The sequence below is a fragment of the Aythya ferina genome (assembly GCF_964211825.1).
Source record: "Aythya ferina genome assembly, chromosome: 11".
Classification (NCBI taxonomy): domain Eukaryota; kingdom Metazoa; phylum Chordata; class Aves; order Anseriformes; family Anatidae; genus Aythya; species Aythya ferina.
In genome coordinates, this window is record NC_140307.1 from 12,744,516 (window position 1) to 12,770,395 (window position 25,880).

General features: G+C 63.8%; 3 protein-coding genes across 8 annotated transcripts; 1 reads left to right on the forward strand and 2 right to left on the reverse strand.

Moving 5' to 3' along the window:
* The first annotated feature begins 1,715 nt into the window (after positions 1-1,715).
* On the forward strand, positions 1,716-13,536 carry STRA6 (signaling receptor and transporter of retinol STRA6). 3 transcript variants are annotated; one of them, XM_084532806.1, is made up of 18 exons: positions 1,716-1,802; positions 5,047-5,178; positions 6,447-6,525; positions 6,637-6,722; positions 6,856-6,995; positions 7,087-7,253; positions 7,370-7,495; positions 7,994-8,061; positions 8,243-8,319; positions 8,720-8,781; positions 9,010-9,190; positions 9,907-9,982; positions 10,068-10,201; positions 11,105-11,222; positions 11,374-11,475; positions 11,972-12,135; positions 12,315-12,452; positions 12,530-13,536. In XM_084532806.1, exons 2-18 carry the CDS (start codon positions 5,060-5,062, stop codon positions 12,706-12,708), a joined length of 2,016 nt encoding a protein of 671 aa, XP_084388932.1. In that variant the 5' UTR covers positions 1,716-1,802; positions 5,047-5,059; the 3' UTR covers positions 12,709-13,536. The 3 variants fall into 3 exon arrangements, with proteins under 3 accessions (XP_084388932.1, XP_084388934.1, XP_084388933.1); XM_084532807.1 differs by lacking the exon at positions 1,716-1,802 and adding an exon at positions 4,880-4,917; XM_084532808.1 differs by lacking the exon at positions 12,315-12,452.
* A 1,067-nt stretch (positions 13,537-14,603) lies between these two features.
* ISLR (immunoglobulin superfamily containing leucine rich repeat) lies at positions 14,604-18,774 on the reverse strand. Of its 4 annotated transcripts, none has more exons than XM_084532334.1 (2): positions 18,581-18,774; positions 14,604-16,999 (listed from the first exon to the last, which is right to left on the reverse strand). In XM_084532334.1, the coding sequence occupies exon 2, from the start codon at positions 16,989-16,991 to the stop codon at positions 15,741-15,743; it is 1,251 nt and encodes a 416-aa protein (XP_084388460.1). In that variant the 5' UTR covers positions 16,992-16,999; positions 18,581-18,774; the 3' UTR covers positions 14,604-15,740. The 4 variants fall into 4 exon arrangements, with proteins under 4 accessions (XP_084388460.1, XP_084388458.1, XP_084388457.1 ...); XM_084532332.1 differs by lacking the exon at positions 18,581-18,774 and adding an exon at positions 18,160-18,215; XM_084532331.1 differs by lacking the exon at positions 18,581-18,774 and adding an exon at positions 18,014-18,085.
* Positions 18,775-20,150: 1,376 nt separating this feature from the next.
* On the reverse strand, positions 20,151-23,949 carry LOC311442755 (immunoglobulin superfamily containing leucine-rich repeat protein 2-like). The gene is made up of 2 exons (XM_084532330.1): positions 23,649-23,949; positions 20,151-23,229 (listed from the first exon to the last, which is right to left on the reverse strand). The coding sequence occupies exon 2, from the start codon at positions 23,221-23,223 to the stop codon at positions 21,130-21,132; it is 2,094 nt and encodes a 697-aa protein (XP_084388456.1). The 5' UTR covers positions 23,224-23,229; positions 23,649-23,949; the 3' UTR covers positions 20,151-21,129.
* Positions 23,950-25,880: the final 1,931 nt, after the last annotated feature.

Below are 25,880 nucleotides of genomic sequence, written 5' to 3' on the forward strand. Positions count from 1 at the left end.
CACTGAATTGGGATTAAACAGGAGAAAAAGGGTGCTGTGAAAGGTGCCCCTGCCTGTCAGGAAGGTGGTACTGGTGTTCTGGGGGTGCTCAAGGCTGCTGGATGGCTTCTGTGCTGGGAGCATCACTGCTTCAAAGGGTGTGGGAGGATTGGTGGCTGAAATTAAGTGAGCAAAAATTGCATTTATCCCCCGCTGGGGCTTCTGGGCTGGTGTGCTTTTCTTTGGGGGTCCCACGCGTCCTTCCACCCCCCTGTCCTTTCTCTTGGGCTCCTTTGAAATGGAAGAAAATGGGCAGAAACTGGCAATTTGGCTGTTCTCCGGCAGCTCCCACCCAAGCCAGGGGGGACTGGTGAGAGCGAGGTGGTGCCACGCAGGGACACCCCGAGTCGGGTGCTGTATGATGCTGCTCTCAGCTGCTTTCCCCAAAAAATGGAGTCCTCCCAGGCTGCTGATCTGCAGTGACACCGTGGTGCTCACCTGTGCACCCCTCTGGGGCAGGGACACGGCTTTCCTTTGCCTTGCCTTAAACCCTGCCAGGCTCTGGTGCGTGGAAATGAGGCATTGCAGCCTGCTTCGCCTCCCTCCCACCCTTGTGCAAACACATTAGAGCCACCTCTAACGACGGGCTCATCAAAGAGCAATTTTCCTGTAATTTAAGCCCAGGCGCAGTTTATTCAGGCAGCAGCTCCCAGCTGTGCCAGAGGTGCACGTGCAGCCTCCACCATGCTAAAGCAGCACCTCGTAATGACAGACCGCGGCCCTGCTTTCGGATAAGCTTCCAGCATCACGTCCCCTTCCTTGGTGCCCCAAAACTAAATATGAGATCCCCCAGATCTCCTGGGAAGGATGTTGGTTCACGGACACCTTTCCCTTTGGCTGCAGCTCAGTTAAGAACCTCCCTGGGGAGGAAGGGGGGGGTACCTGTGGGTCCCTGTTCAGCCTTGCCACGAGGTTTTGGCTAAAAATTAAGCTAAATCTTCCACGCTGATTAATTTTCCCTTTGCTCGCTGTCACGTGTGGAGCGTGGGGGTGTGTGCAGGGATTATCGAGGTGTTGTAACCTGCCGTCTCGTGGGCTCGGGGGGCCCTGGTGCAGGTGGGAGGCACAGCTTGGACAAGAGGAGGAAGGGATTTCCCCAAATCCTGCTCTTTCCCCCCCAAAACGGGGAGGGTCGGGGCCCCTGCTTTGCAGTGTTGGGGTGGGGAAGGATGTAGCAAAAGCCCGTTTTCAGCAGGAGTTCTGGGACGGCCACCCCATGCTGGTGGCACCTGGGGGGGGCTTTATGTCCCCAGGCTGCCTCTGCCTTCCCCTTTCCACCCCAGCTGCCTTAAAACCTCCCCCAGCGAAGGGCTACGTGGCCAGGATCTGGCCCTTGGGTGTACCCAGGAGGAAGCCTGGAGCCAGCCGAGATGTTTGCAGCATCTTGGGTGGGCCAGCACGGCGCGGGGGCCACCCAGCCCCTCTCCGGTCCCCGTCCCCCCTCCCCAGCTGTCAGCACAGGGGCGGAGGGAGCAGCTCGGAGACCGGGACGAGGAGTGGGGGAAAAGACAGGGGCTGGCTCCAGCTGCCTCCCTCCCTGGGCAATCAAAGGGGAGAGCGCAGCACGGGGTTGGTTGCTTTTCATTTCCTAAACCCCAGGGTGGCCCCGAGCCAAGGCCTCCTCGCCATGGAGGGGATAAAGTTCCCGGCGCCTCCGCCGCCGCCAGCCTCCGCCGGTGCGCTGAACTTTGCCTGGCGGCGCGCATGGCCGCGTCCACGCCGGGCTGATGCTCTGAGCTTTTCCTCCAGCCCTTTGGGAGAAGGTAACTTTTTTATTATTGTGATTTTGTGGACGTGTTTTGATTCGTCTCGCAAAGTTTGTGTGGCGGGGGGGTATCGGTCGTGTGTGCAAGTTTCTAGCACGCTTGTTGGAGAGGGTGCAGGAGCCCCAGGCACCCTACGGGGAATATTCACCCCCCCATCAGCAGGGTTTGCAGCACGGGGGGTGTTTGGGGGAAGTTTTTAGCCCAGCCCTGCGAACTTGTGGCTTCTCCCCTCCGCTGGCTCCTTGCTCGCGGAGCGCAGCACACCTGCTGCACCGCGAGGCTTTGGAAGCAAAGAGGGGTGGCAGCCTAAAACAACCCCCCCACGCCTCCCCAAGCCTGGTTTGCTTTGTTTTTAAGCTGCTACAGCTTCTAAAAATGCAAAAAGGTGCTTCTGCCTCATTGGCTTTACGTCCCTGGGGATAGAAGGGCTGCTCGGAGCTGGGGGGCTCGCTGGGCTGGTGGAGGCCAGCGGGCTGGGGTCTGGGAGGTGGAGGCTCTGCCGGATCTCTGTGCCGAAAGTTGGGATGGAAAAACCTCCTCCATGCCCCCCTCCCCATGCTGATTCACCCCCTCCGACCTCTCCCTGCCCCAGACGGGGGCTTTCCCGGGAGGCTGAGGATGTGGGTTGAGGTGCGGCGAGGTCACCGCATCCCCGCAGGCTTCCCGCACAGGGTCACGGCCCCAGGGCCCAGTGTCCTCATTGCCTCTGGGGGTGCCCCAAGCCCCCCGCTTCTCGGATGGAGAGAGCGAGCGGGGGCTTCCCGGAGGCTCCAGCCTCCATCCGGATGGGCTGGGGACGCCGGGGCCTCCCCGGCGCTGAGGTTTGGGCAAGCGGGGAGATCTTTGCTCTGGGGAAAGCGCCGCGTTTCCAGAAAGAGGATTAAAGTCTTGGAGCAGCTCTGGGCGGGCTGAGCAGCGCGGGCAGCTGCTAAATCCCCCTCCGGGACCGAGCGAGGCCAGTCCCCGTCCCGTGTCCTCCGCGGCCACAGCTCCGCGAGGACGCACAGCTCCCCGCTGCCAGCGCGGCTCCCAACGGGCAATTGAATTAGAGGAGATCTCGCTTAAACAGCTCTCCCCCGGCCCAAGCACTCCCTGAACAATTGTGAAACGAGATCTTTATCATTTTTATTAAAAGCTGTACACAAGGCATCACCATTATCCCGGATAGGAGGAGGGGATGTGGACGGGGAGGGGGGGGGGGATTCCCTTATGGCTCCCCCCAAGTCTAATTCATAGTGGTGGGATGAAAAAGCTCCCCAGAGGGTGATGGATGGTGGGAAATGAGGAATATGAAGGAGCTTTATTGGAGCCATCAATCTCGGGCGACGCCACCGCGATCAAAGGCCCAGCCTGTTCCAGCAGGGGTGAGGCGGAGGAGCAAAGGGATCAGGTTTCGGGGAAACGTGGGGCACCGAGGGGCTGCGGGGCTGGTGGGCACCCGGGGGGCTTGGGCACACCGACCTCTCCTTGGGGACATCCCCCTCTCCTCGGGGACACTGCTGGCTGGTGGGCAGCGAGGAGGGGGCTTCCCCTCGCTGCGGGAGAGCATCCCGTGAAGATGGAGCAGCTCTCGGAGGGGTAACTGGGATGCCTGCTCTTGAGCCACCTGGGTCTTGGTGAGGATTTGCTGGCACACGGGGCCGACACAACACCCAGGAAGCTTTCCAGCTCGGCTTTGTGATTTATTTTTGCTGCCCTGCGTGGATTCAGGCTGTGGCTTGCCCGGCGGGTGCCGTGTGGCTTCCCTTCCTGCTCCTCTCTGTCACTACCGATGCGACCTCAGGCAGCCGAAACGTGGGGCAGGGGGCACCAGAGAGGTGGTGTCTGCTGGATGGGGTGGAGGGGGGTCCTGTGGGGTGATGCCACCAGGCTGGGGAGATCTCCGAGCCCCCCCGGTCACCCTGCTCCAGGTGACCGCATAGGCAGGTGAGAGGGGCACGGGCAGTCCCCTGGTGGCTGTGGGATAACATCTGGAGGCTGCGGGACCGCTGCCCTGACCCTGCAGGAGGGGAAAGGGGCTTTTGGGTCTCGTAAGAGGCGTGTGTGTGCGCTTTACGGGCTCCTTCTACTTTACGGAGTGCTACATTCCTGGGAGGTGAGGTCAGAGCCGCTTCCCTGCGCAGACAAAACCAGGGGATGGCCGGGGAGGTTTGGGGTCCTGAGCCCCCAGCAGGGAGCAGGATGCTCGCTCTGGGCTTGTCCTACACCTGCTGGGTCTGGAGCCGGAGAGGACATCACCCGCAGGGCACCAGCCCACGAGGTGTCTGGAGATGGGGCCGCCTGCCTTTCCCTGATTTTTGGGACCCCTTTGAAGCTGATGAGCCGCATCCAGCGCGGTCCTTAGCAAGCTCCAGCTGTATAAACAGCAGCCCTGAGCAAAGCGCCTGGTGGGGTCATCCACCTCCTCCCCATCCCCTTGGAGCCAGCAGGCAGGGGTTGGGGAGTGGTCCCAGGGGGGTTTGGGGATGTCCCCAAGGTGGCCCCGGGCTGGTGCATGGGGGCAGCGCTGAATGTTGTGTTTGGGGAGGAAGGGAAGGCTTCTCAGGAGGGTGTCACTCGGTCCCACCGATGCTTTGCAGGTGGGGATGTCCCTCAGCTCCTTCAGGGAGCTCTCAGCCCCAGCAACGGGGTCGGGGTGACTCCTGCAGCTTCTAGATGTGCCTCGGTGTCCCCACTGGGCTCTGTCTGTGATGGGGATGAGGCAAAACAGAAAAACAGGGCTGTGGGACAGCAAGGGAGGGTGTGGGGCTGCCCGGGCCAAAGTAATCAAAACAAAGAAAAAAAAGAAAAAAAGAAAATAGCAGAGGGAAGGAGGAAGGAAAGCTTGTTGGAACTGGCACCGGGACAAGCCGTGCCTTTTATCGCTGCGGGGACGATCGGCCCCGTTGCGGCGAGGGGAAGGTGCTGAGCCTCCCTCCCGGGGCAGCACCTCCCCAGCCTGGTGGCAGGGAGGGACGCCGGGGACACGGCCGCTCGCCCAGCTCCCTCCTGCTTCGCCCGTGCCTCCAAATCCTGACCCTTGTGCTGGTTTCGCAGCCCTTCACGTAACCGCTGTGAAACAACCCAAACAAAGGCTCCCATTCTATCAGCGGGGCGGCAGCGGCCGCCCAAGGTGGGGATGGGGTGGGAGTGACCCGAGAAGATAAATCTCTTGGCTCCTTGCCTCCAGCCCTGCATTTCCAAGGGGACTCCCCCTAAAAAAAACACCCTTTTTCCCTCTGCCTCCCCCTTCCCCGTGCAGCAGGAGGACGTCAATGGCAGCCAACGGCTCCGGGGGGGCGCACGGCTCGCCGCTGGACGATGGCTTTGGGGACGACCTGGTTTCCGACTGGTACATCTACGAGACTGCAGAGCCGGCCGTGCCACAGGACAAGTAAGCAGCCGGTGGCAGTGCCATGCGTCCCCTCGACCCCGGGGGGTGCCAGCATCCTGCTCTGGCGAGCCCCAGACCTGCTGCTGGGGCCCCTCTCGCCCCAGCTGACGGACACAACTCATTGCGCGGGTGGTTCTGCCATCCCGGAGCACGGGGTGGGGTTGGTAGGTGGTGTGTAAATCTGCAGGGGTGGTGGTTTCATAAAGCCTGCTCCCCGTCTGTCCCGCTCCACTCTTCAGCTGAGCGTCCTCCCCAGAGCCGTGGAGGCACAATTTACCTGAGGAGAGCCCCGAAGCAGGTGGCAGGGCCCCATCCTGGGTGTCCCGAGGCCATCCCTCAGCACCTATTGTCCCCTGTTGACTGAGCGAGGCTTTTACCCTGCTCGGCTGGCCGATATCTGATCCTGAGGACACCCGGCGGGACCAGCCCAGCCCTATCCAAAGGGTTGTTCCAGGTCCTTAATCTCCTGCTTTGTGAAACGCCCTTGGAGATTGCCTCGCCCAGCCCAACTGAAGCTCTGGGGGTAAAACTGGATGGAAGAACCCCTCCAAAAACCCTTCGGGGTGTTTGCTCTTTCCTTCGTGTGTCCTCTTCCAGCTGTGGTGGTGAGGGGGAGGGAAGCAGTGCCCGGGGTTCTCCATCTGATGGCTGCGCATCCCGTCCAGACCCCAAACGCTCAGGATTTAATTCTGAAGTCCTGGTGACACCAGAACTGTGCTGGAGCTGCCTCCCCTCCTCAATGCTGTGGGTGGGCGCCTGGGCCTCGGGAGCTGGGATATTTTGGGACAGCAGGAACTGTCTGGTCTACCCAAGGACAGTGGTTAGAGCAGAAAGGCAGAAGGCACCGAGCTCTGCTGGTGGCAGCCTGGCCTCAGGAACCTCCCCTGGCAGCCTGGCGATAGTGCTGGGCTGAAAAAGTCCTACTGGGGGCTTCGTCCCTCCCTGCTGGTCCCCGTTCGACCCCGACATCTGCATGGGGTCCTGGAGCTCATCCAGCCCCTGCAGGAGCAGCTCAGGCTGCTCTGAGCTGCTATCTCTTGAGCTCAGTCCTAAAATCCTAAATCCACCTCCCCAGGGTGACTTCAGCCCCAGCTACCAGGGGTTGTGTGGCCCTGCTCTTTGGAGCTTTGCTTCTCCAAAATACCAGACCTAAATTGCTGCTGCCACCCCTGTGTGCGCAGAGCATCACCCCCACACCTTAACTTTTTACCTTTTCAGGACAAAATACAACCCCAGATCACTTTTAAAATTTGTTTTCCCCTCTCTAGCGCATTTCCCAGCGCAATCCCAGACTGTGACCCCACCATCTCCCCCAGGCTGTACCACGCCTGCATGGCGCCCATCTCCGTAAGTACCCCCGAAGCCCATTTGCTGTCCCCAGCTCCGTCTGCGTGCATCTTCCTCTAAAGGGCCGTCCTGCTTAGCTAAAAAAAAACACCATTCCCCTTCTTCTGGCAGCTGGCCGTGCTGCTGGGCTTGTCCTTGCTGGTGAAACGCCGGCGTCTCCGCCGGGGCTGCTGGAACGGTGTCCCTGGGCTGCTCAGGTATCGTGTCCCTACATCCCCATCACCCTGCCCGGCTGGCATGGGACTATCCAGCCCTAGGGTGGCAGGGATGGGGTGTTGCAGCGTGCATCAAGGGGGTGCCAGGCTCATTTTGTGCCCCCCGGCCCCACAGCCCGGCCAACTTTCTGGAGGAGGAGGGCAACCGCGGGCTGGTGGCCGCGGTGTTTGGCATCCTCTTCTCATCCCTGTGCATCCTGGTGCTGGACCGTGACCCTCTGCCGCTCGTCCCCAACTCGTCCCAGCACAGCCGGGGTAAGGCCAGCGCCGCGGGGGAGCCCCCGGGCGGGCTGTTCGCTCTGGGCCCTACTGAGAGCACGCGTCGCCTTCGTTCCCTCCGCTCTAGAGTACTGGAAGATCCTGGCTTTGCTCTACTACCCCGCCTTCTACTGCCCCTTGGCTGCCTGCGCCACGGTGGGGCACAGGGCCGGCTACCTCGTGGGCTGCCTGCTGTCCTGGTGCCACTGCGTGGTGCACATCTGGCAGAAGGTGGACTGCCCCCAGTCGCCGAAGGTATGCGCCCCACCACGGGGCAGGCTGCTGGGACCCGAGGTGGCCGTCCTGGCGCCCTGGAGAGGTGGCACCGAGGTGTCCCCGGGCCGGTGTGTGACAGCGCCGCGTGTCCCCAGATATACAGGTACTACTCCACGCTCTCCTACGTCCCCATCATCCTCTGCCTCGTGGTCTTAAGCCTCTGGTACCCAGCCCTGCTGATCAGGAGCTTCACAGGGCATGAGGAGACCTTGGATAAGGAGGTAACAAAAATGCATGGGGTGACCGGGGGTGGTGGGAGCCTGGGGGAACCCCTCCATGACCCCGTGTGGTTTCAGGGCTGCTTCGTGGCTCTCCTGCCCTGCAGCCTGGCTCTGAGTATCGGGGTGCTCCCAGTGCTCCCAGTTTGGCTCCCAGCAGCCTGGTGGCCCTCTGACGGCAGCGGGGCACACAGGGGTTGCGGCTCTGTTTATCTTGCTGGATTTGAAGAGGGGAAAATCCATCTTTGGAGTAAACTCCTTAGTACAAGAGGCTTACGGCATCAATGCGTCCCATTCAGGCCGGACTGGGGTCGCCTTGTTTTCCTGGCAGGCAGCAATAATCCCCAGCCCTTTTGGAAACGTCGGGCTTTGTTGGGTGAAGGAGAGGAGAAAACCTTCAGAACTGAGCCGCCGGCCCCAGCGTGGACTGAAATAACCCCGGGAGCTCATTTTGGGCTGCCCGGTGGGAACTGGGCAGCTTTTACAGCTGCTTTACTTCAGGTTTCAGGGCGAGGCTACTACAAGAAGTACCTACGGGCTGTCCTGTCCAAGCGGCCGAGGAAGGGGAGGTAAGGGCAGCAGCTTCTCGCTGGGAGCCTGGGGACGGCACAGCCTCCTGACCCTGTTCAAATAAAGAAAAGAAAAACCACATACATCGTGCTCCTGCAGCTCTGCACGACCAGAGCGCAGCCCTGCCCGCGGTCTGGGGCCACCCAAGCCACGTTTGTCACCTTCTCCTTCCTCCTCCAGCCCCAGCAAGCTAGAAGAGAGCCTCCTGCACCGGGTCCGGGCGTATCTGTGCTCCTACATCTATGCTCCCGAGGAAGGTGGGATGCGCTCTTTGCTGTAGCAGCCGCTCTGCAAACAGTCTGCCTCCCCCGGGGGACAGCAAATGCCTTCCTTGGCTCCGTCCCCAAAGCATCTGTGCCGCGGCAGCTGCCGCCCGGCGCCTCGGCTTGCACAAACTGTTGCAGGCTCGTGGTGGGGAGGAGGAGCTGGGGACCCTCAGGGGGCACGGGTGGGCTGGGCAGGGACGGAGCGGGGAGCCTGGGGCTCCTTGCTGCAGGGGCACGAGGTTTTGTGGGCCTGTAGGAAGAGCCACGGGAAGGAACCCATCCTCTAACGCCCTGCAGGCACGGGGGGCAGCCCGGGGGAAATCCCCACCTGAAGGGGGGGCTCGGGCTGGGCTGGGTGGCCCCCATTTACCCCTCTGCTTCTGCCTCGCAGGTTTCCAGCTCCCGCTGAAGCTCGTCCTGTCCCTAACCACCTCAGTCGTCGCTGTCTACCAGGTGACCGGGGTGGCCCAGCGGCACGCGGTGCCCCGTGGCCACGTCCTCGTGGGGCGAGGGACACGTTGCCACGCTCCTTCGGGGCACCGTGGCTTTGGGGCTGGTATTAGCGTGCCTCGAGGTATTACTCGAGCTGAGCCTCGCTCCCCGGCCGTGTGCTCGCGGGGCTCAGCCCGCCATGAGGCTTTAGGCTAACCTGGTGGCTCACGTGGCACCGCTGCCCCGCAGGTGGCCCTGCTGCTCCTGGTGGCCTTCGTCCCCACCATCCAGATCGTGCGGGCGGGGATGACGAAGGACGTGGTGGTGCTGCTGGTGCAGTTCGGGCTGGTGCCCTCGGAGAACCCGGGCATGCCGGGTGACATGGAGAAGGAGCTCAGCACCGTCAAGCACTACCTGTGGTCGCTGGAAGGTGCGTGGCCACCTCCACGGGGGGTTTGGGGAGGGCTTCTGAATTTAGGGGGTCTCTAGCCCAAGCTGCCCGCGGAAGCAGGTGGTGATGGAGCAGGTTATTGTGTTGAAGGAGCACGGGGACCACGAAGGAGGGGGCGCAGCCCAGCTGCCCCTGCCCCAGCCTGGGCTGTGCAGACGTGGAAGGCGGGTGCACGGACCTGGTGCCGTGCCAGGGCTCCCCAAGCAGCTGCTGCCTGCCAAAACCGCCGCGCTGCAGATGCTGCTCCTCGGGCAGGCTTTGATATGTGCTGGAATCGAGCAGATGGCCCCTCGTCCCCCCGCTGCCGAGCGGGCACCCGATAATTGAAAGCCCTGGGCAGGGGGCAGGGGGCTGGCAGGGTGCCTCCGCCAGGGCTTTTTTGTGGCTTTCCGGAGTCACCGAGCCCCTCTCCTCCTCCCCACCTCTGCTTTCCTGACGTCCCCATCTCTCCTGGCAGATGCCCTGCTCCCGTCTTGCTTTCCCCTTGCTCCCCAGCTTCTGAGCATCCTGCCAGGCTCAGACACCCTTGCCCTCCAAGGGTGTCCTTGTATTGCCAAGAGGCTGAGGAGGGAAACTGAGGCACAGTGCCCTGCTGGGGGGACGCAGCACCATAACCTGACCCCACCTGATGCCCCCTGGGTGGTGCCCGAGACCCCTTTTGGGGTAACACCGGCCCCCTGGCCGCCTCCCCGCAGTGTGCTACGTGTGCTCGCTGGTGCTCTGCTGCCTGCTGACCATGGCCATGCTGCTGAGGACGCTGGTGATGCACAGGTAGGGCGCCGCGCTCCCCAAATCGCCCTCTTTGTGTCCTCATCCTCATCCCCACCGCCCAGCCCCGCTGCTCTCTGCCCTCCAGGAGCAACCTGAAGGCGCTGTACCAAGGGGCCGTGCTCGATGTCTTCTACAAAGCCCACATCCTCCGCCCTTCCCGACAAGCCATCGTCTGCTGGATGAGCTTCGCCAGCTTCCAGACGGCTTTTGCCTGCCTGGGTAAATGTTTTGGGGGGGCTGTGGGGCAGGAGGAGGTGCTGGAGCCCCATTTCCCACAGGTTACCCCGCGTTTAAGCAGCCCCAACCTCCCCCCCTTTTTTTTTTGTCCCATTTTGCAAAGCTCCAGGGCTTTTGTTCGTGGTTCCCCCAACGCAATCTGTCCTTCGGCTGGGAGGGCCAGGCTGAGCACCAAATGGTGGGGAGAAACAGGGGGGGCTCGGGGAGTGGGGGGAGGGAGGGAGAGCCGTCCTGGCTCGCACCCAAATATTTTGATCCGCGAAGCTGTCACGGCATCTCGCGCGAGGGGCTGTCTGTCTCCTCCAGTCCCAGGCACCGCATCCCAACATCTGATGTAGGGGTGGGCACGGGGTGTGAAATGGGGCAGAAACCCCATCCATCTGCATCCAGCGTGGTTTGGGCACACCCCAAAACCTCTTTGGGGCTTGGGCGCACCCCAAAACCCCCGGGAGCATCCCTGACTGGGCTGCCCACATCCTATGGCAGCACCATGAACGTGACTCGAGCTCGGAACCCAATTTCCAGGGCACGAAATCCCAGCGCTGGGGGTGCAGCACAGCCTCTCTCCTGCTCAGCACCGCTGCTCCCGGCGTGATCTCTGATTAGAAATCGCAGCTCGGGGCTGGTTTAGTGATGAGGCAGCCCCGGAGGCGGCTCCTCTCGGCGGGGGTGAGGCAGGGTGCGATGAGCAAGGCCGAACCCATCATTAGACCCCGCTCAGAGCATTGTGCAGGGAGCGGGGGAGGCAGGCGAGGAGCCTGCTTATTATGGGATTAAAACGACAGGCGTGCTCTGAAACGGGCGCGGGGCTGGAAGCAGGAACAAGGAGCACTTCTCCTTCCTCCCTCCCCCGTGACGCCTTCTTTCCCTGCGTCTCCCTCCCAGGGCTCCTCATCCAGCAAGTGATTTTCTTCATCTGCTCGGCTGCCTTCACCTTCCTCGTCGTCATCCCGCTGCAGTCGGGCACCAACACGCACCTCTTCAGGCTGGTGCGGAACATGTGGTGAGCACCCCGGGGGTGCCACAATGAGCTTTGTGGTGCTTGGATAAAGGGCTACCTTTTATTTTGCTGCCCCTCGGGCTCCTCCTGCTCGGCTGGAGGTGTCGGGAGCCTCGTTTCCCGGCCCCCAAGCTCCCCATTCTCTCCCGGCCAGGCCCTTCTGGCTGACCCTGGTCGGTGCCGTCCTGGCGCAGAACCTGGCGGCTCACTCCCAGTTCCTGGAGCACCATCCCCTGCGCAAAGAGCTGACCAACAGGTAGGGGGGCCCGGGGTCTCCCGGGGTCCAGGGCGGCTGCTCTCAGGTTTGCACGCACCCCTTGTGGGGTTAGTTCAACCTCTGCAGGGCTCCTCCAGGGTCTTGAAGCAGCTTTGTGCTCACAGAAGGGGTTCTTTGGAGGTTATGGCTGGGGGCCGTGGCCAGCTTGCAGCCCTGATGGGATCTGGGCCCTGTTCCACCCCCATGGGAGCTGTGTCCCCCGCCCCGAGCCCCCAGCCTCGTGCTGTGACCCCTGCTGAAGCCTCTGAGGGGAAGCAGAGACCCTGCGTGTGCTGGAGGCCAACCTCAACAGCCTGGAAGCAGGAGGGCGTTCACACCTCTCCACGGGATGGAGACATCTCAAACGGGGACAGGGCCTGCCAGGGAGGGAGGGAAGGCTGGGAGGCTTATTTTGGCAGGTTCCCCCCTTAGGGAAGGGCTGTGTTTCCCATCCCGGGGCGTTCTGCTCCTGATTTTCCTCCTCCTCCACCCGCAGGCGAGCTCTCTACATCGTCACCTACCTGCTCTTCCCCATCAACGTCCTGGTGGGGGTCCTGGCGGGGGTCTGGAGGATGCTCATCTCCGCGCTCTACAACGCCGTGCACTTCTGCCAGCTGGACATCAGCCTGCTCAACCGCGGCGTGGAGACCTTCGACCCAGGTCCGGCACCACGGGGACCCTTCTCCCACCCCCGGGGAGCGCAGCGGGGGCTCCTCCATCACCCGGAGCCGCTGGGACCCGGGGTGGCTTCGTGTCCTTGTGCCCAGAGATGTGCTGGGGACGCGTTGCCAGGCAGTGCTGGCCCCTGACCCCTCTTTCCTTCGGGCTGCGTCCCCCAGGCTACCACGCGTACTGCCACTACCTGAAAACGGAGGTGAGCCAGTCGCACCCGCTGATGCGAGCCTTCTGCCTGCTGCTCCTCCAGCCGCCCAGGCCACGGGGCACCCCGCAGCCCCGAGCGGGGGACGTGGAGGAAGGTGGGTCCCCCGCTGCCCCCCCAACCAGCCCCATCCCTGCCTGGGGGCCCCCTCCCCAACCCGCCGTCTCCTTCCAGGCATCCAGCTGATGCAGAGCATGAAGGCGCCGTCGGTCGGAGGCCGGCTGAGGCAGAGCCGGGCGCGCTGGTGGCTGGCTTACACCCTGCTCAACAACCCCTCGCTGCTGGCCTGCCGAAAAAACGCCCTCTGTGATCCCACGGCCAACGGTGCCCAGCTCAGCCCCCCCAAGCCCTGACCTCCCCCCCGGAGAAGCCCCCTGCCTCGCTGTCCCTCCCGTCCCTTCCTCGTCTCCCCGTGCCTCTCCTCCTGGGCTGGGAGGAGCTGGGCCCCCCCCGTCCCTCCCCAGCAGTGACAGCACTGCTTTTTAGCTCTAGGTCTGTGCAGAGGTGATGAGACAGTCAGGGCACGTGGGGCACTTCCCCGCCTGACGGGGGAGCAGAGGGGTTGATGATCCAAGCTGAACCCTTCGGGCATCTCCAAAGCCCCTTAGGGGTCACTTCTGAGCCGAACCCACACCTCCTCCTCCCCATCTCGGGGCACAGAGTGACCGCGAGGAGCCACCCCCACCTCAGTGCCCTCTGCAGAAGGTCCCCACCACCCCTCCAAAGCTTCTCCCGTCCAGCTCTGAGCCTCTTTTCCCCGGTTTTGTGAAGGCTGAAACCCCTTTCTGCTCCCTTTGGGGCTGGAAGGTCGCAGAGCTTCTTGTTTGGGGCTCCCATCGCCCGGCGTGCTCTCCTCAGGCTGTTTCCCCCTCCTCTACCCCCTTGTCCTGCTCAAGGGGGATCCCCAAGGGAGGTATGTGTCCCCCCAAGCTGGGAGCAAGCCCCTAGAGCAGTCTGATGCCCCCCTCAACCGTGCCGAGCTGGGGAAGGAGAATAAATCGTGTATCTCCTCACTCTGCTCGCTGTCTGCTGGCTCTCCGGGTCCTTCCCAAGGGTGAGGGGAGGGCAGAGCTGGGGACACATGGCCAGGAGGGCCACCAGGGCTGTCCCCACTGTGTTGGCTGGGGTTACACGGAGCTGAGGCTTTGTGGTTAGGTTTTGGGGGGCTCAGCAGGACCGGATCTCTGTGCCCCTCTGTCCTCGGAATACCCAAAGCAGAGCAAGAGGCTTGCTCCTCAAAACAGCTGCGGCACAACCGAGGGGACGTGGGGACAGGGACGGCGTGGCCAGGAGATGTGCATCCCTGGAGCAGCCTCCGGACTCCCGGGGCTTTGAGGAAGGCTTTGGTAATCCCTGAAATCTTCCACAGCTCCAGGCCAGGGGTGGAGCAGGGTTTCTGCGTGTGTTTACGCAGCCTGCAGCTCCCCGGAGCTGTCTTGGCAGGGACGGAGGAGAGAGATGACAGGAGGTGGCTTCGTTCTCCTTTGTTTGTTTTCTTTTCAGTCCTTTGGCATAACCGGGGTGCCCTGGGGGTGTGCTGAGCTCTTCGTGGTGGTTTCTTGCCTCTGTGAGCTCCTGGCCTCGCACGCAGCCTCGGTACAGCTGTGGATGCTGGGGTCTGGCTGTGTCCCCACGTGTCCCCAGGGCCACCATCCCCTCTAGGTGCCACCTGCCTGAGCCCCTGCGAGGCGGGTCAGGGAGCTGGGCTGGCTGAAAAAAGCAGAATTTGCCTTTATAAGCACGAGGAACAGCAGTGGCACGCTGCCACGGGCCTGGAGGAGAGCAGAGAGGGGTGGTGGCAGCCCAGGCTGGCACCGTTTGGTGGCCTCCAGCCCTTGGCCACCTCGGGGATGTGGAGAGGGCCCGATTGGAGAAGTTGAGTCCTATGAAATGAAACCGAAACTCCCCGCCGAGCCCTTGTCCTCCCAGCGCTGGGGTTGGAGTGGTGCTGGTTTGTTTTTTTATTGTCTGTAATGGGAAAAATCTGCGGCTGCTCGTTAGCATCAAAAGCCGGCGGCCGGGGGCTGCTCCCAGGCTGTGCTCCCTGTTCCAGCCGCCATAAAAGAACCCAAATCCGGGGCTGCAGAGCCTGCGCAGAGGCCTCGGGCTCTGGCACAGCTGCTTTTCAGCTGCTCGGTGTCCCTGCCTTCCCCTCCCTGCCCCGGCGGGCGATTCGGGGCACCCCGTGAACCCGTTCTCCCTCCCAGGGCCACGGGGCTGGGTGGGCGCAGAGGCAGCAGGCAGGGGCTGGCTTATAAAAGGCATTTATTGTGCTTGGTACTCGGCTGGCCATACAGCTTTGGTTATAGGGCTGCGGGAGGCTGCACAGCTCCCGCAGGCGAGCGCTTAGCAGAAGGCACGAGGAAGGACAGCCGTGGGGTGGGGAGGGGAGAGGGAGGTGCTCAGCGGGTCCCCGGCACCCTGGGGTGCTGGGCATGGTGTGTACATCCCGACAGGGCTGCTAGAGCACTTTCAGGGGAGTTTTCTTTTTCCTTTGGGTCTCTTTGGTCTCAGTTTCCCCCCTGCTTTCGAAGCCTTGGAGCTGGAGCAGCGCAGCCCGGTGGGTCCAGCCCAGCCGGGTGGTTTGGACCGTGGGCTTCAGCGGTGAAAGGGAGGGGGGAAAGCATCTGCATCCCAGCTGGGGGAGGCACAGAGAGGGGACAGGGCCTGATCCTGCCACGCAAGGAGGGCATGGGCACCTCGGGTGCTCCCTTCCCCAGCCAGGTTCCTGCAGGGGTGCAGGCAGTGGATGGCAATGCTTCTCCCCAAACGGCCTCATTCGCACCCTTGACCTGGCACAACGTGCCCCACACCTCTCCTACCATATTTATCCTGCTCAGAGGCATCTCACTGGCTCTGCCCCTAAAGCCACATGCTCTGTGGCCCAGGGACCCTGTACCACGGCTCCCTGCTTGCTCAGCCCAGCCCTACAGCCCCTAGTGCTCTACGGGAGGCTGGTGGCAGGAAGGGTGCTCCTGGCTGACACCCAGCACCTGGACGGGGTGGGGACGTGGCCTTTGCGCCCCCTGCCCACCCCAGGGGCTGCGGGTGGAGGAGGGCTGGTGGGGAGGGGCTCTGAGGCTGGGGGGTTGCTCCCTGGGGGGTGGGCTTCACCCCTGCAGCCCCGTTTTGGTCTCAGAGGGGAGCTGGTGGCAGACATGGGTGCCTGGAAAGCAGCAGCATGGTGCTGAGCTGCCCCACGTCACATTTCCCCCGAGCCCATTTGAAGCTCTCAAGCCCCCATCGAGGAGGGGATGGCTCCAGGCCCCCTTGGACTCCCAGCCGCCCGCAGTTCCCAGAAGCTCAGCAAACGCGTGGCACTACGTGAAGATAAATGATACAGAAAGAGGGGGGAGCCCCCCGGGCACCGTTTCCTTCTCCCCCTTTACCAGCTCAGCGCGATGCCCAAAGCCAGCAGGAGGGTCCCCAGCCAGATGTGGGGCACGGCACCTCCAGCCTTGCTCTTGGACTCCCTTGGCATGTGGTACACGATCACCAGCTTTTCCCCAGCCCCAGATGGATCCATTTCATCGCCCTTGTAGCAGCTCTGGCCCCCGAGCTGGCTGGCCTGGGGGTCATCCTGCAGCAGGTCTTCGGCTGGATTCTCTGACCCAGCCAAAGCCACGTTGACCGAGACCTCCCGCGTGCCCACATCGTTGACGGCGAGGCAGGTGTAGATGCCCTCATCCTCCTTGCTGAACCTGGGGATGGCCATGGTGCCGTTCTTGAAGACCAAGAAGCGCTCCTGGCTCTGCTTGGCGTTCCCATCCCGCGCCACGGTGGGGCCGTTGATCTCGACGCCGCGGCTGGAGGTCTGGATCTTCCAGCGGATCTCCGGCGGGGGGCTGCCCGCCACGCTGCAGTGCAGCGTCAGGGTGAGGCCGTCGTACGTGACGGAGTTGTCCAGGTTGGAGAGGTAGGTGAGCTGCACGGACGGGGCGACGCAGTGGTGCTCGGGGATGTCCGTCACCGCCCGTCCCTTCAGCCTGCCCGGAGCCACGCACAGCGTGGCTCCCCCCTTGGTGATGGAGACGGAGGTGCTCTCGGTCCACCTCTTCAGCCAGAAGACCTTGCAGGAGCAGTTGAAGGGGTTGTTGAAGATCTGCAGCTGGGACAGGGAGGGCAGCTTGTCGAAGGTGCCCTCGGCCAGCGTGGTGAGCTGGTTGTCGTTCAGCCACAGCGAGCGCAGGTCCTTCAGGGCGTGGAAGGCATCCCGGGGCAGCCCGGCCAGCCGGTTGTTGTTCATCTTCAGGATCTGCAAGCCGCTGAGGTTGCGGAGGTCCTGCCAGGGGAAATCCGTAATCTTGTTGTGGCTCAGGTCCAGGTTCTTCAGCTGCGCCAGGAGCGCGAAAGCCCCCGGCTCCACGGCGCCGATCTGGTTGTAGCCCAGCCACAGCGACTGCACCTCGGGGACCTCGGCGAAGGCGCCCCGCCGCAGCCAGCCAATCCTGTTGGCCGACAGGGTGAGGATGGAGACGTTGGGGGACAGCCCCCGGGGCACCTCCAGCAGCTCCTTGTAGGCGCACTCGGCCAGCAGCCGCCCGTTCTTCTTGGCGGAGCAGGAGCAGGCGCTGGGGCAGGCCAGGCTGTGCCCCAGCAGCGCGGCGATGCCCAGGCAGCACAGCAGCGGCCTCATCCTTCCTCCTGGGGACAGAGACAGGGGGCGTGAAGGGGGGGCCTGGCTTGCTAGGGCCAGTCGGGCTGGGGCTCTGCTGCTCCTCGCCAAGCACTAACAGGAAACAGCCCTGTGGCGGCTTGCCGGTGCGGTAGCGAGGAATGGGTGAAATATTCCCGAATCTGAGCAAGGTATGGCTGTGCCGAGAGCTTTCGGCTACCCCCGGGATCCCCAAACGCTTCCTCCCCGCACCAGCTCCTCACCAAGATGTCCCCCCCTGCCCCGGGACGCCGCTTCCTTATTCTGGGAATCCTGCATCCCTCCTGGGCTTGGACGCGACGTACAAGCTCCGGGTTCAGAGTTCACTCCATCTCTCCCTCTCCGGAGCACTTCAGCCCTTTTCCCCCCCCCCAGCCTCAGCCCTTCTCCCCCCAAAGCACCAGACTTTCGGGCTTCTCGGCACACATCCAGCCCCCAAACCAACCCCCGGCCTCCACGTTTTTTTCCATGGAGAGAAGAAAAACAGCTTCCCGACTGCTTTTTCTCAGCAGAGCGCGGGGTCCTGAGCTGCTGGAAGGTTTTACGACGCTTTCGGCTGCCAAGGGCAGAGCTAACTCCTCGCTCGCCTTGCCGGGGGCTGCGTGCAGGCTGCCCCCCCCCTCGGAAAGGTTACAGCCCGGCTCTGCGGGGAGCTGGCAGCGGGACCCCCTTTGTTTCCCCAGCCCTGGCACTTCCAGCGGGAGGGGAAAGGGGTTGGCGGCACCAAAACCCTGCGCAACAGCCCGGGGGGGGGGGGCGACTTGCAAAAACCGGGCTGGGGTGGCTGCAGCGGGGGCGGGTGGGGGGGTGGGAAGCGTCCGGGGGTTGGGGCCGGGTCCTGGATCCCTTTGGGGCGCTCCCGGCACCCCCCAAGTCCCTCCCCTACACCCGATGCTACGGGGCTGGCGCATACCAGAGCCGTGCACAACGACCCCCCCGTGCCTCCCCGGTCCCCCCGGCCCCCCAAATTCCCCCGGTCCCTCAAGCCCCCCCGGCCCCATCACCGGCCCCGTGGGCTTCCCGGGGACGGGGTCGCCCCTCGCTTTCCCTCCGCGGCTCCGGTGCTGGCGGCTGCGGCTCCCTCGGCCCCCCCTCGGCTTCTCCTCCCCCTCCCGGTCCCCCGGGCCCTTTTGTTTTCCATGGCACCGACCCGCTCCAGCTCTCGCCTTCCCGAGGATCGCAGGGAAAAAAAAAATAAAAAAAAAAACAGAGAGAAAAAAACCGCAACCAGCCGGCCCCTCCTCCCCCCCGCAGCCCGGGCCCGTGTCCGTCCCCCCCTGCCCCATGCCGGGGGGGCTGTCCCGCAGCCCCCGGCCCCAGAGGGCTGAGGGTGCAAGAGCATCCCCCCCCCCGGGGTTAAAAACTAGAGGGAATGTGGTGCAAGATCTCAGGGGGTTGGGGGCGTCCCGGGACTTTTCCCTCCGCCCCTGCCCCAAAAAGATGGGCTGAGCACAGGGAGGCTCGGAGCTGCTGCTCGCGGCTCTTCCCCCCTTTTGTTGTGCTGTGGGATAAGAGATCCCCTCATCCTACTGTTGTGGGGCCAAGGGCACGGTGCCAGCGGTGTCCCCTACCCGTCCACCCCCGTGGGCTGCGACGATGGGGCGAGGCGAGCGCCCGGTCGCGGTCACCCGTGGGCACGTCCCGCTCCACGCTTGGCCGGAGCAGAAGGGTTCACGCTTTAGGAGGGGGCAAGCCGCCCTGCTGTGCCCCCCCCCCCCTTAACCCTTTCTGCCCAGCAAAAGCCTGGAGAAACGACCCCGGGACTTGGAGAGGGGGGAGCAGGATGCTGAGCCCCCTCCCCGCGCCCTAATTGTGCCCGTGGGCACCTGGCGCTAATTAGCGCCCTCCCGAAAAGGAGCGGGGGGGGGAGCAATCCAGCACCGGGAGGTGCTCATCACCGCCGGATCCCCTGCAGACACGCCGGGCGGGGACATCTATTACCCTCTAATTAAAGGGAGGCAGCAATGATTGTTCTTTTTTATTCCTTGCGTGTTCCTGGGCATGAAACTCAATTAAAGTGTATCCGCAGAAGGGGATTTGTCTGCGGTGACGGGGGGGGGGAAGTGTTTTCGCACGTGTTTTTCAAAGCTGCAGCAAACACCTGGGCTGCCGCGGCGGAGCCTCGAGCCGGCAGGATTTGGGGGATGCGGGGGGGCACCCCTCCGCCCGCCCCCCTCCTTGCTTTGTCCGCCTTCTCCCCGCTCCCTCCCCGTGCCGTAGGAGAAAGATGCGGAGCCAGGAGCTGAAATAGAAAGCCGCGCTCCGGAGGATGGAGAAGGGAGAGGCTGGGGGCGGCGGGATGGGCTGCGGATGGGGCTGGAGGGGTGGGCGCTCCGCCGGCATCGGGGCTGCGGGGTTAAGGGGTCGCCCCCCTATTCCCCCCCCCTCCACGTGCATCTCCCTGGTCTTTTTCGTACGGGCGAGGCTGGCTGCAAGCGGAGCTCCAGATAAGAAAAGCAATCAAAGGCGGCCTTAAATCTTCGCCCTGTAAGCGTGGGCTTAAATCACCCGTGGGGCGAGAGCCCCCATAAATCCGGGAGCGCTGGGCGCCGGGCTGCGCTCCTCTACCCGGTGCCGTGCCCTCCCCAGCGTGCGGGGGGAAAAACACGGGCTCTGCGGGCATCTGTGGATCCGCACATTTGTTGAGCGTGTGTGGTGGTGTGTGCCGAAATATAGAATGCCTGTAAAAATAACAGGAGAGCGTCCTGCGTGGTTCGGCTACCTATTTGTATGGAGGCTGCGTGTAGATGTGTGCACAGCGTTGTCTTTGCGTTTCGATGCGTTGTGCGCGTAGGGAGAGCTTTGCAATATTTTTCTGCACATTGATGCTTTGGGGTACGTTTATATGGTGCGCACAGACTGCCTGCACCCGGCGTGCGTGCGGGGGTAAGGTTATTTGTGGGGGTGCGCGGCACGGACGGATAAAGGAGCGTACGCGGCGGGGGTGTGTGTATATATATGTGTATATATATATAGCGGGTGGATCTGCACACAGGGCGCCTGGGAATTGTAGCTACGTGCACGCAGGAATCTGTTCGCGCAGATACATTTTCACCCCTCCCCGGCTCCCCTCGGCCGAGTGGGGGGCACTGGGGGGGGTCCCGGCTGCAGCCCCCCACCCCCTGACCAAGCACGGACGCGTTTCCACTTTCAATCCCTTTTATTGACTCTTTCACAGACAGAAGGGCGCAGAAAGGCACCCGCGGATCTCGCCAGCCCCGGGGGCTCCCTGGGGGGGGCGGCAGCGGTCCCTCACCCCACCCCCCTCCTGGGGGGGAGGGGGGATAAGACCCCACGAGCGGCCCCCCGCCGGCAGCACGGGCGCGCCTACGGCACAGACACTTGCTACAACGCTACTCTACCCAACACACATCGAGGGGCACCGGGGAGGGGGGGCCGGGGGGCTTCTTGGGGGGGTCGGGGGTGTCCCCCCTCGCAGTCCCGGGGCCGGGGGGGGGGCTCGGAGCTGTCCGGAGCCGCCGGGTGCTGAACGGAGCCGCCCCGGGCATGCGGCGGGGTCGGCACCGGGGAGCCCCCGGAGGGAAGCGGGAGGAAACCGGGGGGGACAGGGGGGCTCTGGGGTGGACCGGGGGGGGCCGAGGGGACCGGGGAGAGGGGTGCGGAGCGGCGGGGACCCGCTGGGGCTGAGCCAACGCACGGCGGAGCCGCTCCTCTCCGCGAAATGGTTTTGGGGGCTATCGGGCGTTTGCTTTCAGCCGTTTTTTTTTTTTTTCTTTTTTTTTTTTTTTCGCTTGTTCGCTTGTTTTTCGTTCTTTTCCTTCGAGGGGACACAAAATAAGGGGAAGGAGGGAGGCAGAGGCGGGAGGGGGCCGGGGAATCGTTGCGCTGCGGCGGCGAGGAGCGCCGAGCTGCAGCCAAACGAAATCGGGGGAGCGGCACCCTGCCCGCGGCCGGAGCCCCCGGCACCGAGCCCCTGCCCCAGGGAGCCACCGCCCGGCGGAGGAGGAAGAGGAGGAGGAAGGACACGCCACCAGCACCCAGGGTTTTCCCCTCTCTCCTCGCTCCTTCCTCGGAGGAGAAGCAGCGGGGCCGGGAGGGGTTGGGGAGGGGGATGCTGGGGGCGATGGGGACCCGGGGAGGGGAGGGGATGGGGGGGGACTCAGCGGGGGCGCTGCCGGTAATTCCCGTTGATCTCCTGGGAGATGGTGACGGCCTCGGCGCCCAGCGGCAGCTTGTCGCTGTACTCGGAGCGCACCTCGAACTCCTCGCCGTTGGCTTTGGATTGCGACTCCGCCATGGAGCTGGCGGCCACGCTCTCCTCCCGCTCCAGCTCCACGGCCCCTTCGGCCTCTCTCCTCCTCCTCCGCCTGCCTCCTTCGTCGTCATCGTCCTCCTCTTCATCCTCCTCCTCCGCGTCGCCTTCGCCCACCTCGCTGGGGTTGTAGTTCTTCTCGGACTCCAGGTAGGAGGTGCGGGGGTCGAAGTCGGCGGCCATGTGCTTCTCCATCTGGTCCGGGTTCTGGGCTTTCATGATCAGCTTGTAGGTCTTCCCGTGGTACTTGGAGAGCAGGTGGCACCAGGTGGCCCCCATCAGCGGCAGGGTGGCCAGCACCAGCAAGAAGATGCTCACGACCACGATGATGATGAGCGAGGGGATCTCCTTCTTGGTGGTGAAGACCACTTGGACTTGGCAGTCCTCGCCCAGGTAGGTGAGGCACACAGAGTAGTTGGTGCCGGGGTTCAAGCCCTGGAACCAGTACGAGTTCACCCCTTCCTCAATCTTGGACCACTGCACCAAGGCGTGGCCCTGGCTGCTCTCCTGGCACAGGTAGAGCATCCTGAGGTGGACCTTCTCGGGCTGCAGGTAGGTGGGTGTCAGCTGCACCCGGGCGTCGCGCTCCGACACGTCCAAGGCGATGACGCCCAGGTCGAAGGTGTGCTGCTTGAAGTCGCCGCTCTGGTTGAAGGCATGGTTGGAAATGTACCTGCTGGTCTGCGTGGAGCCACACTTCTTCTCAAAGGGAGGATGCTGGAAAGGGACTTGCCCGTCTCCCGTGGGCTCCATCCCAGCCGCCAAGGATGGTTGGCTCTGCCGGGTGGGGCTGAGGGGTTTGCTCCTCTCGTCTGGTGTAAGCACACTGTTCTTTGCTCCCTTGGCCCCCAGCTTCTTGTCACCCAGCTGTGCTTTGCCCCCTGCCGGGTCCCTCCCGGGCTGCAGCGGGTACTTCTGGCTGCCGGCCACAGCCACATTGACTGAGGTCTGGTTGCTCCCCATCTCGTTGCTGGCCAGGCAGGTGTAGGTGCCTTCCTCCCGCTTGCTCAGGTGAGGGATCACCAACGTGCCGTTCTTGAAGACCAAGAAGCGCTCGGGGTCCTGCTTGGGGAGGTCCTTCCCCGCGCTCTCCTTCGGGTTCCCGCTGAGCTCCAGCGTCTGGCTGGAGGTGCGGATCTTCCAGCTCACTTCGGGCGGCGGGGTGCCCGTCACGGCACAGTGCAGCGTCAGGGTGAAGCCGTCAAAGAGCTCCGTGGTGTCCAGGTTGGGGTGATAGGTGAGCTGCACGGATGGCGGGGTGCACTGCACGTCCGGGATCTTCCCCACCGGCACCCCTCGGAGCTGCTCCGGGAGGTTGCAAGTGATGGAGTCCTTCTCCGGGATGGAGATGAGCGTGCTGTCCATCCACTTCTTCAGCCACTGGAGCCTGCAGGAGCAGTCGAAGGGGTTGTTGTAGATCTGCAGGTGGGAGAGGGAGCTGAGCGAGTCAAAGATGCCCTCGGCCAGGGCGCTGAACTTGTTGTTGTTGATGCGCAGGGAGCGGAGGTCCTTGAGGGTGTGGAAAGCCCCCCGGGGCACCACGGCCATGTGGTTATTGTTCATCTTGAGCAGCTGGAGGGCGCTGAGGTTGTAGAGGTCCTGCCAGGGGAAGTCCACGATCTGGTTGTGGCTGATGTCGAGGTTTTTCAGCTGCACCAGGATGGCGAAGGTGCCGGGCTCGATGGCGCGGATCTCGTTGTGCGCCAGCCAGAGGGACGTCACCTGGGTCACCTCCACGAAGGAGCGCCGCTGCAGCGAGCTGATCTTGTTGGCCGACAGGCTGAGGGTGGTCACGTTGGAGGGCAGCCCGGTGGGCACCACCTGCAGCTCCTTGTAGGCGCAGTCGGCGAACTGGTGGGCGTACTTATCCACACAGGCGCAGGGCTCCGGGCACGCCCGGGCCATGCCCAGCAGGGCCACCAGCCACAGCGCCGGGGCCATCTCGCCCTGCCGAGGGACACAGGGGCTCGGTGGGTGCCCAGCCCGCTCCCCGCCGCCGCCGCCCCGGCCCCTGCCCCATTGTCTGTGCCCGGCCCCCCCCTCGCAGCCTCCCCCCTCGCTCCTTCTCCTCCCAGCTTTCTGCTCCTTCTTCCCGCAAACCTCGTTTCCTTCCCCCTCTCTTTCTTTCTTTCCTTTTTTTTTTTTTTTTTTTTTTTTTTTGTAATTTCTGCCTTTTCTGTTATTCCTTTCTATTTTTTTCCTCTCCTTTCCCCCACCCTCCTCCTCTTCACTTTTCTCCCTCCCTTCTCCCTCTCCCCCTACTTTTCCCCCTCCCAATTCTCCCTCCTCCCCGCGTCCCCCTCCACCCCCCAGACCCCTTGCCGGCTTCTCCCCGTCCCCCCCCAGCCCCAAACCCCGCACCTTACCCGCTCCTAAGTGCCGGTGAGCAAGGCGCAGCGCTTCTCCCCTCGCCTGCCGCTCCTCAGCATCCTCCTCCCCAGCCCCGGCCCCGTGGCACGGAGGCGCCCAGAGGCGGCGGTGAGGGGCGCGGCGGAGATTTTGGGGGGCGTGGGTTACGGGATGAGGATGGGGGGGATCTCGGGGGGGAGGGGGGTGGGACACACACCGCCCGCACCCCCGCACCTCGCCGGGCTTGAGCTGCGCACCGGAGCGGGGCCGGGCGGGCACTGGGGCTGCGGAGCCGAGAGAGGAGGGAGGAATTAGCATTTCTGCCAGCCTCCCCCTCCGCAAGGCCGCCCCCTCCCTCCTCGCCACCCCTTTCCCATCCCACCACCCACCCACCGCCGCCTCGCCAGCCCCCAGAGCCCCTTCCCCGGGGGCGGCGAGCGGCGCCCCCCGAAAATCCCGCAAAGAAACGCGCAGAAACGCCCTCCCCGCCGAGCAGCGAGCCGAGCCCCCCCCACAACCCAACCGCACACGGAGGCAGCCGGGATGCGGACCCCCACCCCCGGCTCCCCCCTTTGCCGTCGGGGTCCCCCCCTCCCAGCCCCCCCCGTCGGGACACGGCACGGAGCGGGGGCGCCTCGGCCCTTCGGGGACCGCTCCTGCACGGGCTCCGGTGCTGGGGGGCCGGGGGGATTTTCCCATCCTGGCCGCCCCCCCTAAGGGGCTGTCAGCCCCCCCAGCCCGTCCCATGGCGGGCGGTTCCCTCCTGCAGCCGGGCGAGTGGGTGGGGAGAGCGTGAAACCTGCAGGTGGGCAGCTCCCCCCCGACGTGGGGGTCTCTTCTCCCGGCCCTGCCCCTCCGTGAGAAACACGATAAATAATTGATTTTGTTAGTGGGATCGATTCCTGCCTCCCTCCATCCCTCCCTCCATCCTCCATCCCTCCCTCTCCGCCTCTCCAGGGGCTCTGCTGGGGGTTCCTGGTCCCGGATGGCTCAGTCCAGTCCTCCCAGTGCCCCCTGGATCTTGGGGTCCAGGCTGCCCCTCTGTAGGGTCTTGCCACCCCCCCCCCAGCTTGCTCACAAGCAAAATCCTGGTCCTCTCTCCCTTGAGCTCAGCACCGTGGGTCTGCCAAAGCCATGGGGATGGGGATGTTCCCCTGGGGGGAGCAGAGGCGGTGGATGGAGGGGCACAGGGGAACCAAGCCTGACCCTCAGGCACCGCTGCCCTCACAGGGCTCCAGACCCCCAAAGTGCCAGCCCCATGTGTCCCATCACAGCAGTCTTGCCTCAGTCCCATCGACACCCCCACCTAGCTTCGCTGGAAGAGATGCTCCCCACTACTCGTTTTCCTTACTGCTACGCAGGAGGACCCCAAAATCTGCTTTCAGAAAGAGAAACGCAGCTTGTGCCATACGCACGGCGGCTCCTGGGGCTGACGGTGGGGTTGGTGTCACCGCAGCCGGCCGGATTTGGGGGCAGCGAGGGAGCCGAGCCGCTGGCCGAGGGGAAGGGCTGGGTTTGAGTGGCGGTGAGCTCAACATCTTCAGCATCTGTGAGCTCAACATCTTCAGCATCTTGGGCTGTGGCGGGGCCGAGACGTGACTCACCGCCTTCCCATCCCCGCCGCTGGCTGTTAGCCCAAGCATGCCCTCACCCTCACCGTGACACTCTCCCCGGCACTAGCAAGCTGCAGCTCGGGGAATTACGGCATCGCAGGGTTTTACAGGCATTTTTTCCCGTTCTGCTCACTCGCTCAACGCCCACGGGCTGTCAGCTGCTCCCGAGCCCTGTGGAGGGGAGTCCTGCAGCCGGCGGGGCAGCACCCCGGGGGGCTCAGCACCTCCAGAAGGGACGGATGCAAACCCGTGTCCCACCCCGTGCTGTGGGGCTGTGGGACGGATCCTCAATGGGTAGGGGTTCAGGGCTGCAAGGCTGGAACGCTGCTTTCAGGAGCAGGAAAGTAGGTTAAAATGCCACAAGGACGCGGCCAGCACAAAGACGCCGCTTGCTTTCTGGCTCGGCTGCTCGCTGTTGTGCCTTGCTGAGCCCTCCCCGAGATGCCTTCATTCATCATGCACGAGGAAGAAACCCAGGTGTCCTAGATCTGGTGGCAGCGCTTCTCCTGGCCGCTTTTCGGGAGCATCGGAGGCTGTGCGTTGTGCTAGAAATGGGTCAGAGGACAGGCTGCGTGTGACGGGGTGCATGGTGCATCCCTCCTCCTGCTGCCGTGGACCAAACCTTCCCCAGGACCC

What these genes read in the sequence shown, in the direction of transcription:
- STRA6 (XM_084532806.1), top strand. Translation starts at nt 5,060, where the DNA reads ATGGCAGCCAACGGCTCCGGGGGGGCGCACGGCTCGCCGCTGGACGAT. An exon ending in AAGCGGCCGAGGAAGGGGAG is followed by an intron (nt 8,062 to 8,242) that starts GTAAGGGCAGCA and finishes TTCCTCCTCCAG; the next exon opens with CCCCAGCAAGCTAGAAGAGA. An exon ending in AGGCTGGTGCGGAACATGTG is followed by an intron (nt 11,223 to 11,373) that starts GTGAGCACCCCG and finishes TCTCCCGGCCAG; the next exon opens with GCCCTTCTGGCTGACCCTGG.
- ISLR (XM_084532334.1), bottom strand. Translation starts at nt 16,991, where the DNA reads ATGAGGCCGCTGCTGTGCTGCCTGGGCATCGCCGCGCTGCTGGGGCAC.
- LOC311442755 (XM_084532330.1), bottom strand. Translation starts at nt 23,223, where the DNA reads ATGGCCCCGGCGCTGTGGCTGGTGGCCCTGCTGGGCATGGCCCGGGCG.